This window comes from Indicator indicator, chromosome 12 (genome assembly GCF_027791375.1).
Source record: "Indicator indicator isolate 239-I01 chromosome 12, UM_Iind_1.1, whole genome shotgun sequence".
In the NCBI taxonomy this organism is placed as follows: Eukaryota; Metazoa; Chordata; class Aves; order Piciformes; family Indicatoridae; genus Indicator; species Indicator indicator.
The window spans coordinates 16,898,302-16,910,737 of NC_072021.1; the positions used below are offsets into that span (position 1 = coordinate 16,898,302).

Consider the following 12,436-nt stretch of genomic DNA (forward strand, 5'->3'; position numbering starts at 1 on the left):
AGGGTTGGTGCATTCCCTAAACTGAACCTCAGCTGGAGTCCAGTAGAGCTGTTGTGCACATTCTGTATACCAACCTTCTAGCAACATCAAGACACATACCTGTTTTCAGCACAGACAGCAGAACTGCTGTACAACCTGGTTTTAATCTAGATGATGTAGAAGGCAGAGCTGCTAAGCACATCAGCCTTCTGAACAGAACAGTGACTGTTCTCAGTGCAAAGTAGTGAGACAAGAAAAAAAAGAATTAAAATGAGTTAATCAGACCTTCTGTGACCCTCTTCTTGGGCCACTTCCAGAGGATCCAGAGATGTCCACTGCAGAGGGTCCTGCTGACTTTTCCACCAGTGCCTTTTAAGAAGAGACAGATCTTATCTGGACAGTTAGCACAACATTAAATACCACATGCTGTGGCTGCAAATACCTGACCTGGTGCTTTTAAGCTGCATGTAGTAAATTGTTGCTTACAGCCCATAGAAACTGCTAACTCAAAGGCAGTTCAGATGCTAAGTACACACAGTGCAGGGCAGCCCTAATCCCACTTTCTCTGGGGCTGCACTCTGTGGACAGGTGAAGACTCATCCAAGTCAATGCCCTGGATTTTCTCTTGGAAAGAACATACCTTTATAATGAAGGGATTGATGGATTTTCAGCCATGTTTAATACTGAAAAAGATTTCCTTTATATGACCTGTCATGGCAGAGATCAGAAACCTGAACTGAAGAATATGAGGGGTAATTAGGCAGGGAACTACAGAGCACAGCCACTGCCAAAGACATTCACAAACAGATTTGTTGGATTTTGTTTGGTGTTTGGCTGCCTTGAGTTTTGATTGCTCAGACCTAGAAAGCATTTTAAGAAGGGCTTAACTCAAATTAAATAAGCAGGAATTCCAGGCACTTGACATGCAAGAAAAATGAAACAGGCTTGTCTAGCATATACAATGTTAAAATCAGTTTTCATTCTTTAAAGACTGTGCTTAATTTTGTTTTGACATTGCATTTCATGAGTAGCTGTATAAGAGATTACTTGAGAAATATTTAATTCACTAAATTGTTTCAGAAAGGTCATTTGCTTTGGCTCAGCTTTTTCCCTGCTTTGAATATTAGATGTTCTTGGCTAGGTTGGTTAGAGGTTGATTTACTTATGCTAGAAAACGGGCTCAGACATGTGTTTCCATACAAGGATATTGCGCCTGAAAATATTTTTACTTTGCTGCTCTGTTTTCAAAATGTAGCAAGGACCACCATATCTTGCCTGTTATCAATTCACCATTGTATTAAGAGTATCAGAGAGATATGTATCATAGAAGAAATCAGCTGTACCATTTATATAGGGTAAAGTCATGCAAACCATGCTCAAAACTAAGCTCCTTAGTTTTGGTAGCATGAACAAAACTGCATTAGTAAATTGTATGAAATGGTGCAGAATGACTACCACTAATATCACATGCATCTTATGCAGCCATTGGTGTTTTGAACTAGTAAGCTTCGGGTGTAGAGTAAGTGAGATATACAAAGTATGCTTACATTACATGGAGAAGTCAACCAGTGACCGCCCCCACACACATTTTTAAACTGGCTTATTTGAAGGGGTCCATACTGAATCTGAAATCCCATCTCCTGTAGAAGACAAAGGCATGGAGCCACTTGGTGTGAAAGGGTCGGTGTCTGTGTCTGTTTCCCCCTCTGCTAGGTAGCGTTTCTCTCTCATCCACGCCGATCCTCCATTGGGGCCAAACGGGAAGTCGTCTCTCTCTTGGGAGATACTGAAGCCACTTGGGGAGCGCTCAAGTTCCTCATGGTTGACGGAGAGAAGGGACAATGGAGTATCGCTGTCTCTTGTTAAGCTCCTTCTCTGCCTTGGAGACACCTTATCTGAGTAAGGGCTTTGTAGGTCTCCTTGGGAGTGGTAGCTAACCTGGGAGTCCATTAATGTAAATATAGGCAAGACTGTTGGCCTTTCTGCATATGAAGTTGAGGAAGGTGTGGCTTGCATTTTGCCAGAGTTTTGCCCACCCATTGATAAAGGTTGTGAATGAGTCATATGACCATGTGCTGAAAAACCATAAGGACTAACTTTGTTGACTGGAACCTGCTGGAAGTTATAAGGAGTTTCATGAGCACTCTGCTCAGCGTATTTATATATTATTGTTTTTAATTCAGAATATTTGTTATCTTCTCTCTTCTCCTTTGCAGGAGAAGCAGTTTCTTTCAATGGACTTATCTCAGCAACTTGTATTTGTAGCTGTTCCATATGATGCATATGCATATCAACAAGAAAATCCAGTTTCTTTCCCATGTCATTAACCTGAAAAATACCAAAGTTATGATATTGTCTCAAGTTAATTGTTCCACAAAAGAGTTGTTGCTTCCACATGTGCACTGCCCCCAGCTGTGGTGTGCTGCTATCTTTATTAATTCATGAAGGTATTTTATAGGATAATCCCAACTTTCCCTTGGACTTTAAGGGATGCCAGTTTTTCCTCAGATTACCCATCCCTATGAACTGTGCCAAAAAACTTCTTAGCATTGCTTGATACTTGGGAGTTTTGAATCCAACAGCAGTCTACAACATTATGGCCAAAATCTTGATACCACATGGTAAATAGCTATTACTAAAATACAGCAGGTGGGATTACTTTTGTACATAGACCCATGCTCTAACTCTTAACAGTCCAACAATATCAGGGTTAAATAACATGACTAATTTCCTTTCTCTTTTGATAGTACTTGGTTCCTAAACATTTAAATTCCAAGAAAGGAAATGATGTGAATCAATGTCACTTTCCTCCATCTATGTATTTAAAAATGAGAGTGCCTTGACTTGCTAAGCAATAGGTTAGGATGCATAAACGTGGATCCAAAAATACCTGTGGAGGTAATCATTTGGAGTGACAGACCCTGCAAAAGAAAGTGGTGCTCACAACAAAACACCAGACATGATGAATATGGAGTTTAACAGAATGAAAAAGTCCCATCTAAAGATCATTGTGATTGTCTTGCTGCCATATATATGCCATTCAATGGGTTTCCAAATGCATACTTCTCAGTTCACTAAGTTATTTAAGGAAAAAATAACAACATACTTTTGTGATAATTAGTACAAGATCTATGTGACTCTTGTCCACTAACAGTACAAATCTGCCCGGTTCAGCCAATAAATCACAGAGAATTTATGTCAACTTCATCATTTCTGTATGGCCTCCATCATTGTCATGAAATTACATACCTGTCGTTCAACTTTAACGAATTTGCCCATCATACTTTGGTCTTCAGTGTCTGCTGTGGGTGCTTTGGCTACATATGGATCATTTCTATAAATAATCAATAACTCTATTAGTGTTCAATTTTTCTTTACATCCCAGTAAATAATTTTTATCAGAAAACAGGTTTACTCTCTGAATGTTAGAAATTCAGCATATCAGCAATCAGGTGTACATATTTCATATATAATTACATTTCCAAAACATGAAGAAGGTGAGTTAAACATTTTAAAAGCCATTAAGTTTGGATTTCCATCATACATTGCTTTTAGGGAATGTCTTAATGTCTACACACACACACATATATACACACACATATATACAGACACACATCTATATTCTTAGTTTCAGTGTACTCTCAGTTTCCTTACTATAACAGTGTACTGGCTGGATGAATGAAGATAATGTTTCTTTGCATGAATGAACTTTTGATTTCTGTTTTGGACTGTGCAAAATACTAGGCATAAAAAAATTCACCTGGGAGACTGTTGTGAAGGGTAAGAAAAAGCTCCTCCCTTTTGGGATTTCTTATGCTTGGGAGTAGATGGAGGTCCAGGTGTAAAAATCATATCTACTCTGAAAAAAAGAAAAGTGCAACTGCATAAGTCCATCTCCAAATGCTAACACATGATAAAAAAAGTAAGGCACCTCTGCAGCAAAGTGTCATATTGAGGGTCATGATGTGTTTGTTGTGTTCTGGATCCACAATCAATACACTCAGTTGAGGATATCTGGTAATTCCACGGCAATTAATTAATTATCTAGCTCACTGTTTCTAAAATTAACATTTGAAACACATTACTTCCTTTCCTTCAAAGAAACTAAATAGCATGATTGCCAAAAACCCCTCTAATAACAGCTGCTCCTGAAAACGTCTAGAGACACCCATCAGGTTGTGTGATGGATTGTGGAAATCAGAACCTGGTGAAAGGTGGCAATTCCTAACCAATAACTGACACTCTTAATAAACCAATTACTTTTTAGCAGTTATTGTATCTAATTATCAGGTCTGGGGTTTGATTTTTTTTTTTTTTATCTTTATTAATTATTCTTTTGGTTTGAAAAATATAAGTATAAATGAAGTTTCACATTTAATTAAACTCTTTCACTATATATTCTTTCTCGGCATACCCAACTGCCCAGGTGCACGCAAGCCTCTGTTTATTCAACCCACACACTGAACAAACTGTCCAGACATCAGTCAGCACTAGTCCTCAGACCAGTTTTCTGTATTGTCAGACAATTCATGCGTGGTGTCATGGTGCCTCATGGAATTCTGGAAACTGTACTTAAAAAAAGCTCAAGGCAAACCTCACAAAGCTAGATAGATACTCACTAGGCACTCAAGCACTATTGTAAGAGGAATCTCACATAGCTTGCCAGGAATATGCTTGTTCTTCAAAGACCTCTGAAAAGGTGTTCCCTCCACACATGCAAAATGATTGTTTAAATGCTGTGGTTATCCTGCTGCTGGTGATTCTTTATACAGGGACATGGCATTACTGAACTGAACACTGCAGGGTTGGGACTGTACTGTTTTGCCCTGACTTGCGTGGGGTGCGTCTTCATCCCCTAAAGCTCCACTGTAACCATTGTGTCAGGGACCTTTATTGCTGCTAGAACTCAAGTGAATATCTGAGAGGTGCTCTATTGTCCAAAATTGTACACCTCAGTGGAAGTTAAAAGGAAGTCTTCCAGTATATGACATGTAGATCCCACCACAGATGGATGTGGATTTCTAACAGAATCATAGAATGGTTTGGGTTAGAATGGACCTTAAAACTCATCTAGTTGCCATATCATGAGCCCTCCTTAACTCACTGAGTTCAAACAAATATTACTACATTGAAACCGAAGCTCAGGTGATACAGAGCTCAATTTATAGAGTAACAGTGGTGGTTTGTGGTATATAATTAAGGAGATCAACTTTTCTAGAGCAGTGGTAACGAGATAGGAATTCAGGTATGTTATGTAGCCCAGTACATGGAAAAGCACTTTGAAACAAGAAATTATGGAGTTCAACACAAGGGCCAGAACAGCCTTATGAAGCCAAGTCTAGAAAAGGTCCAAGCCATGTAGCAAGAGTTGCATTCACTCAGCCCATTCTTGGCAGAAATCAAAGGTATGTCAATCTTACCAGCTCAAGCTCTGACATGAGCAACATGGCTCAGGATGCAAGCATCACAAATTGTTGCTGCAATGCCTCAAAAGCACTGTGAGGAAACGACTGTGGGGGCAGATTGCACCTGAACAATCACAAAGGCCTGAATTTCCATTTTATTTCTTTTACGTAGGTCAATTAACATCTGAGTGAAGGGGAGGTAAAACCTTCTCTGCTGATGCATTTTTGCACTTGTACAAGATGTTTCAACAAGGCACAGTTCAGCAGAGAATCCAGCCCAAAGACAAGCTCATGTAGAACAACTATTACTTTTATTCATCAGCTGTAAAAAGGGGAGAAGGTTTGACCCCAATCAAATAAAGCAATGGTCAAGAAAATTCATAGGATTTTTTTAACTCCAATTTCCTTGCTCTAAATATGAGCCAGTGGTCTCTTCTGCTGCCATTACCCCTTGTAGTTGCTCATTTGCCTTTATTCTTTGGGGAAAAGGCTTTCTTTTTGACCAGCTACACTATGCAAAGACGTAGTATCTGTACACATGTACACAAATAGCTAATTATAGCTAATTATGCTTTTACTTTGCCAGCACAGCATGTTCCCCATTTGTCAGAGGATTCTTACCTTGCCTGAAGATACTTTATTCTGGAAAGCATGTCAAGATGCCCTGCTGAATATTGCTCTATCACATCCTTTACATCATAAGGCCTCAAAGTCTCCTTGAATTTTTTTTTATAGAGACGAAACTGTAGTATTCTGTGTAATCAACAGAAAAATTATTAACTTATATAATATCCATAATGATAAATTGCAGTTTTATTGAATAGTAGATAACTACTCTGGATGTTTAAAAATGTGGCATGCTATTTCAAAACAAGGTAATAAAACATAAGAAGAGAATCTCTAATATCATACCACATTTGTAAATATCTAAAAGTTGGCTTTTCATAATATCTAGGCTAAACCAAATTATACACACAAAATGTGTTTTTCAACAATATCATTATAACATGGCTAAAAGCTAGAAAATCAAGTGGAATTTGATTCTGAACAAAAACAAGTCATGGGAGATATATGCTTCAGCCTATTCTAAAGATAATATAAAGTATACAGGATATTGAAGCATTTTCAGCTTGGTTTTCATTTTGCACCTGGGAAAGTTTCAGATATGAAGTGCTAATTAGATAGAAATGTGGAAATTAAGAAGTCAGCATCAGATCAGGTTGTGGAGAAAATAAAAAATGTTAGAATTGCATGAAGTGTTCTTACAAAACCAGCAGTATAACATTATTGCGATTGTTGAATAATGACAAGAATTGCTGTTATTATTACTATTATTAAAAATGATCATAGTAATTAAAACAGAATTCTTATAATAAGGACCAGTGTTGGTCAGAACACTTGAAAACTGTTTGACATTCTTTTTTTCCCCCCTAATTCTTTCCTGTTTATGCATTAGTTTACACTCTTATAGCTCTCTAGATTAAACAAACAGCCAAGAACTATACGAAGTGAATGAAAAGCATTTTACTCCTGTCTTGACCTTGGCATCTGAGAGTTTGCTTCCTCAGTGAAGTCTCCATGATCTTATTGGTCTGAGTTGGGGAATTCCTGTTCCCTGTTGTGATTCTGACCTGTTGGGTTTTTTTTCAAGTTTAGTGTTTGATTTTTTTTTTTTAACCTTTCTAAAATCTGTGTAAACTTTCATTTAGCAAAGATAATTCTGTTATGAAATTTTTAAGGGTTTTCAACTCTTTAACTCTGTTGCTTATAAATATTTTGAGATTTCCACATTACACCTACACCTATTTTAGACAAACTACATATGATAACGGCAAATCAATACTTAAAACAAACAAACAGAAAAAAAACCCTAAAACTGAAAAATGGGGATCACACTGTTAGCAATTTCAATTTTAAATCTCTTTGATTGTGATCCTGAAACCCAATTATGTGGTTCTGACTGAAAGAATTACTTCCCATTAGCACTGAGGCTCTTACTAAACCATGAAAAAAAATCCCAAAAACAAACAAAAAAAAAAAAGAAAAAAAACACCAAATCAACCAATCAGCCAAAACCCAACCAACCAAACAAACTGAAAACAAAACAAAACAAACAAAACCAAGGGCAAAAAAACCTCAAAATTGACTCATTAATGCGTTTAAAGGGAGATTACGTTCCTCAATTAGATTTGGATGAGATGTGGGAAAGGAAGTTTTGCAAAGGTAGTAAGAGCATGGAGATGCAGCTGGAAAACAGGATAGTAGCATAGTCTGTCTTTGAAAAGAAGCAGGTATCAGGGGAAAAAAAAGGAAAAGCTATGGAGGAAGTAGCTGGAGGGGAGCCTGTGGAATAAAGCTTTCAGCAAGCTCGAGAAAACTAGGAATTTTTAATGACTGGTTCTCCTGCACCCAACTGGAAATGAATCAGGAGAAGATATATTATGGTTGTATACTTATAAACGTCTTCCTTGAAACTTATTAAAGAAGATAATTTTACAGCACTTGCAGACTTGCAGCATTTCACCTGAAAGGTAATAACTCCTGGCCTCAAGACTTTACAGCTTCTGGGATAAAAAGTGATTGTAGTGAAAGCAGAATATTTTCCTATGGGGACATTTTTCAAGGGAAGACAGTAAAAAATAAGTAGTGGAGGCATTAACAGAGCATCAGTGAATGAATTCTGTGTGCTCAATGTGAATGTTATCATGATTTAGGAGTTTTCTAACCCTAGGGAATATTGCTTGTAGGATGGAAATAGAGGTGACACATGTCACAAGCTGAAGAATGCTGAAATGAAGACTTCAGCATCTTTTAAAAGGTGACAGATGAAAGTACACTCATACAATTGTGAATAAAGAAGAGTTGAGTCAGTTCAGAGTTTATTGCTTAACAAAAATTCCAGTTTTACACAAAATAGTGCAGTCACTGGATTGAGCAAGATATTCTATTTAGGGTATATCTCAATGTAGAACTGTATAAAATACTATTCTATAGTAAATATATTTGTGAGGTATATTGCACAAGTGGCATGGTAAATGTTACTGATAAACATTTTCTATTATGTATATTTTCAAAGAGGACCTTAAATAAGGTCTGTCTTATGCTTTTCAAAATATCTAGAATTATTTAATCTATTTCACTTTTTTTCAAAAGCAGTAACAATGAAACAGAGAATCATAGAATGGTCCAGGCCAGAAGGGACCTTCAAAGGTCATCCAGTCTGACCTCCCCACAATCAGCAGGGACATCCCCAAGTAGATCAGGCTGCCCAGGACCTCATCAAGCCTTACCTTGAGTATCTCCAGGGAAGGGGCCTCAACCACCTCCCTGGGCAACCTGTTCCAGTGTTCCACTACCCTCATAGTAAATCAACGTTTAGCAACATGGTAGTGTAATTTCCTGAAGCGTAAGCATTGAAAGTCAGAGCAAAGAACTGAGGAGCATCAGGGACATTTACCTGACAGCTCGGATGGCTGTCTTGAATGTTGGAATCATATCTTCCATAAGGAAATCGTTACTGTCGCCTCTCTCCTCTGCCATGGGCTCCCCTGTTCCTGCATCTGCAAAGCAGGCCAAAAAAAAGCTGTGTGAACATCTGACCACACAGTATTGAGAGGGAGGTCTGGCTGACTACAGCTGACTAAAGTAAGTGCATTTTAGTGAAGGAACACCTCTTGCAGATTCCTACATTATTTGAGGGTTCTCCTCTCAGATTCCAGTGTTTCTGAAACATTGGAACCTTTTCTTCCTTTCTAATGGATTTAGAAGTTCCCACTCTTAGGAGCTTTTGCAATGAAAAACCTTTGCCAAAATTATTTTATGTAAGGCTACAACAGGTGTAGAACCTACAGGCCAAGTTCTCCCACTTCCACTGCTTGTAGTTCATGTACCTTGGAAGAGAGGTATCAAGTTCCCAATGTGGACACTCAGATTACATCCACAGTAGTATGACAGTATGCACTGATGCCAGCTGGCACAATGACCAAGAAATTGTTATTTAGACACCATTTCAAAACTACAGGCAAGAAGAGGAAATTGAGTGCTCAGGGAAACTGAGAGGAAAAATGCCCTATGATACAAAAAGCTAGGGCAGGGCTGGATGCAGTCTAGGAGGAAGCATCCACATTGATAAATCAAGCCATGATGGCATGTGCTTTTTAGGGGGTATAGAGTCACTCCCCAGAGTGTCCTCTTTTTTTTTTTTTTTCCAGGTCAAATAGGTTGATTCCACCACTGGCTTTATCCCATATCAGTTGTTGGTTTCATGGAGGACCACTGCCTTATTTCAAGCACCATGTTGCCTGCACTCTAGCATTAATTTCCTGGGGCTTTCCCAAATATGCCATGTAAAACAAAGGACCAGCCATGCTTGGCCCATAAAGTCACAAACCTTCAACAGAAGATGCAGAGAAACAAAGTAAAATGGGGAGAATAGGGGATAGACAGAAAGAAATCAACACAGATGGGCTACCTTCTGAGCTTTGCCAAAAAGCGTACGCTTTCATTCGGAATGCAGTGCGAAAACGCTCCTTATTATTCAAGACAACATTCTTAGGCTCTTTTGAAGGACTTTCTTCAATGGCATCTACATTCAGAGGGGTAAATAGCTTTCCTTTAGTATTGGTACCACGAACCCGATCCAAGAGACCCAGCTTTTGGCTACAAAATAAGCAAAAGTAATCATTTTCCTCCTTTGTACACTTCTAACTTTTTTTTCATGATGCTTTCAGTATATAATGGGCTAGATAAATGTTTTGTTCACAAGGACACTGCTGGGGCTACCATAATACATCAATGTCTTTTGTAGGCAACAGTTAAGCTCCACAATTAACTTCTTTTTATGAGCATTTCTTGTATCAGTGTTGAAAATGTTACCAGAGGGTCTTACTGTCCTCTCTATGTAATAGATCACAGTGCTTCAGCTCCCATTGCATGTCAGGGGCATTACATTTATTATTAAGAAGAGAAACGCCAGTCTCAGGCTGTTACATTCTCTAATTGTAAGGATGCGTTGCCTTCTCTGTTTAGTGCTTGCTTTAATTACCAAGAGTGTGGCAGGCTATTAAGTTGATAATTCATAGAATCACAAAATGGTTTGGGTTGGAAGGGAACTTAAAGATCATCTAATTCCAACCTCCCTGCCATGGTCAGGGACACCAACCACTAGACCAGGTTGTGCAAAGGCCCATCCAACCTGGCTTGAACACATCCAAGGTGGGGGTGCATCCACAACTTCTCTGGACAACCTGTTCCAGTGTCTCACCATCCTAATAGTGAGGAATTTCATCCTGTTACCAAATCCAAATCTGCCCTCTTTCAGTTTAAAACTGTTACTCCTTGTCCTATCACTACAATTCCTGATAAAATGTCCCTCCCCATATTTCCTGTTGTCCCCCTGTAAGTACTGAAGGGCCATAATAATGTCTCACTAGAAGCCTTCTCTTCTCCATCCTGAACAACCCTTACTCTCTCATCCTGGCTTCATAGGAGAGGTCTGTGTAGCCAGAGTAAAAAATGTCAGCTATGCCATGAACCAAATAAATTATCAGCAAAACACTGGAAAGGCAATGCCAAGCAATTACTAGCAATACACTAGGGCAGACTACCCAGTTCTCTCCACCATTCTCTTTCAGTCATCTTTCATCAGACTAGAAATTGAAGTGCATGAATTATGAATTGCAATAAAGTGACATAGTTTGTTCCTCTGATGATTTCTTGCTCAGTCTTCTTAGCAGATATACTGACCAAAGACATTTGTCCTTCAGTAGCAACATACAGTTGGAATTGCATCTACCTGCCATCTTACCAGAATCAATGACACTTCTGACAGCCTGGTGACTGTAATGGTCCCAAAGGCAATTACTAATACCACTGAAAAGAGCAACATGAAAGCAATTTGCTAGTGAGTCTAACAGCTTATATATGCTCTGAACACTTTGTAGGTGATAGATGGTATAAATATTTCATAGAATCATAGAATCATAGAATCAGCCAGATTCAGGAAAAGGGTGCAAAGTATCCAAAATGAAAATCTTGTGGGTTTGGTTGGGGGAGTTTCGTTTGGTTTTGTTTTGTTGTTGGTTTGTTTGCTTTGCTTTTGTTTTGTTTTGTTGTGTTTTTTTTTTTTTTTCCTTTCAATATAGGACAGAAATATGGGCAATATATGTAGTAATCTCTGCCATGGAACTACACAAGAATAGGAGAGTTCACAATTTGATAGCCTCCTTATAGGTCAAATGAGATCAACATATTTCCCTGCATTCAACACAAAAAGCTATTTATGTGTAGTGATGTTTTCCAACACCTAAGTAGGCAAACTCATTTGTTAGTTGATTTTTTTTTTTTTTTTGGTCTGTTTTTTTTTTGTGTGGGATGGAGTTTAAGATAGATAATACGAACTAAAAACGTTCCCAAACTCTCTTTCTAGGGAGTTTCTCAGCTTTGCCAATTAAAAAGTGTCCATTTAGGAACAAACTCACATTTAACCAGACACTTGTTTTTATCCAAGACTGTTGCTTTTGCATCTTAGGTTCAGGAGCTGTATTGAGCTGTATTAAGCTCCATTAAGTTGTTCTGTATTAAGCTGTTTAAAAAGTTAAATGTCCTGCCTTAAGATTAATCTTTAGACCCCTTTCTATAATGGGTGGGAATTAGTTACCTACTAATTAGGTAAATTAGCAACCTACAGAGTGCCATTCAGCTGCATTTCATGTTGGGATGACTTTATAGCTGGGGGAATTTGTCTCTTTTTATCGAGTGCAGAAAGATCTCGATAAGAAGTCGTTTAAAAAGCAGGTCTCTAGTCTAAGTTAGTGTTACCTGAGCTGAAGCTTTCCTCAGCTGAAATACTGATGATTAACCCTTAAAGTAACATTCAGATTCATAACAGTATGTTTATGCAACAAATATAGGCAATTGTGTTTATATCCAGGCAGCCAGAGCAGTAGAATCATTATAAAATAATTCAACAGCTTCACATGTAAAACAACAACATGTTGCACACCAAAAAAATCAAAACAAAACCCAAGCTTCTTTCCAGATAATGACTAGCT

General features: G+C 38.2%; 1 protein-coding gene across 1 annotated transcript in view; it reads right to left on the reverse strand.

Annotated features, from left to right (window-relative positions):
* Positions 1 to 1,569: 1,569 nt before the first annotated feature.
* The window catches only part of KCNQ3 (potassium voltage-gated channel subfamily Q member 3), a 167,975-nt gene continuing 157,108 nt past the window's right edge, over positions 1,570 to 12,436 (reverse strand). Inside the window, exons 10-15 of the mRNA XM_054385381.1 lie at positions 9,856 to 10,043; positions 8,842 to 8,944; positions 6,006 to 6,137; positions 3,740 to 3,838; positions 3,229 to 3,313; positions 1,570 to 2,307 (exon numbers count right to left, since the gene is read on the reverse strand). Coding sequence (XP_054241356.1) covers positions 1,570 to 2,307; positions 3,229 to 3,313; positions 3,740 to 3,838; positions 6,006 to 6,137; positions 8,842 to 8,944; positions 9,856 to 10,043 — 1,345 coding nt within the window. The remainder of the gene's footprint in view (positions 2,308 to 3,228; positions 3,314 to 3,739; positions 3,839 to 6,005; positions 6,138 to 8,841; positions 8,945 to 9,855; positions 10,044 to 12,436) is intronic.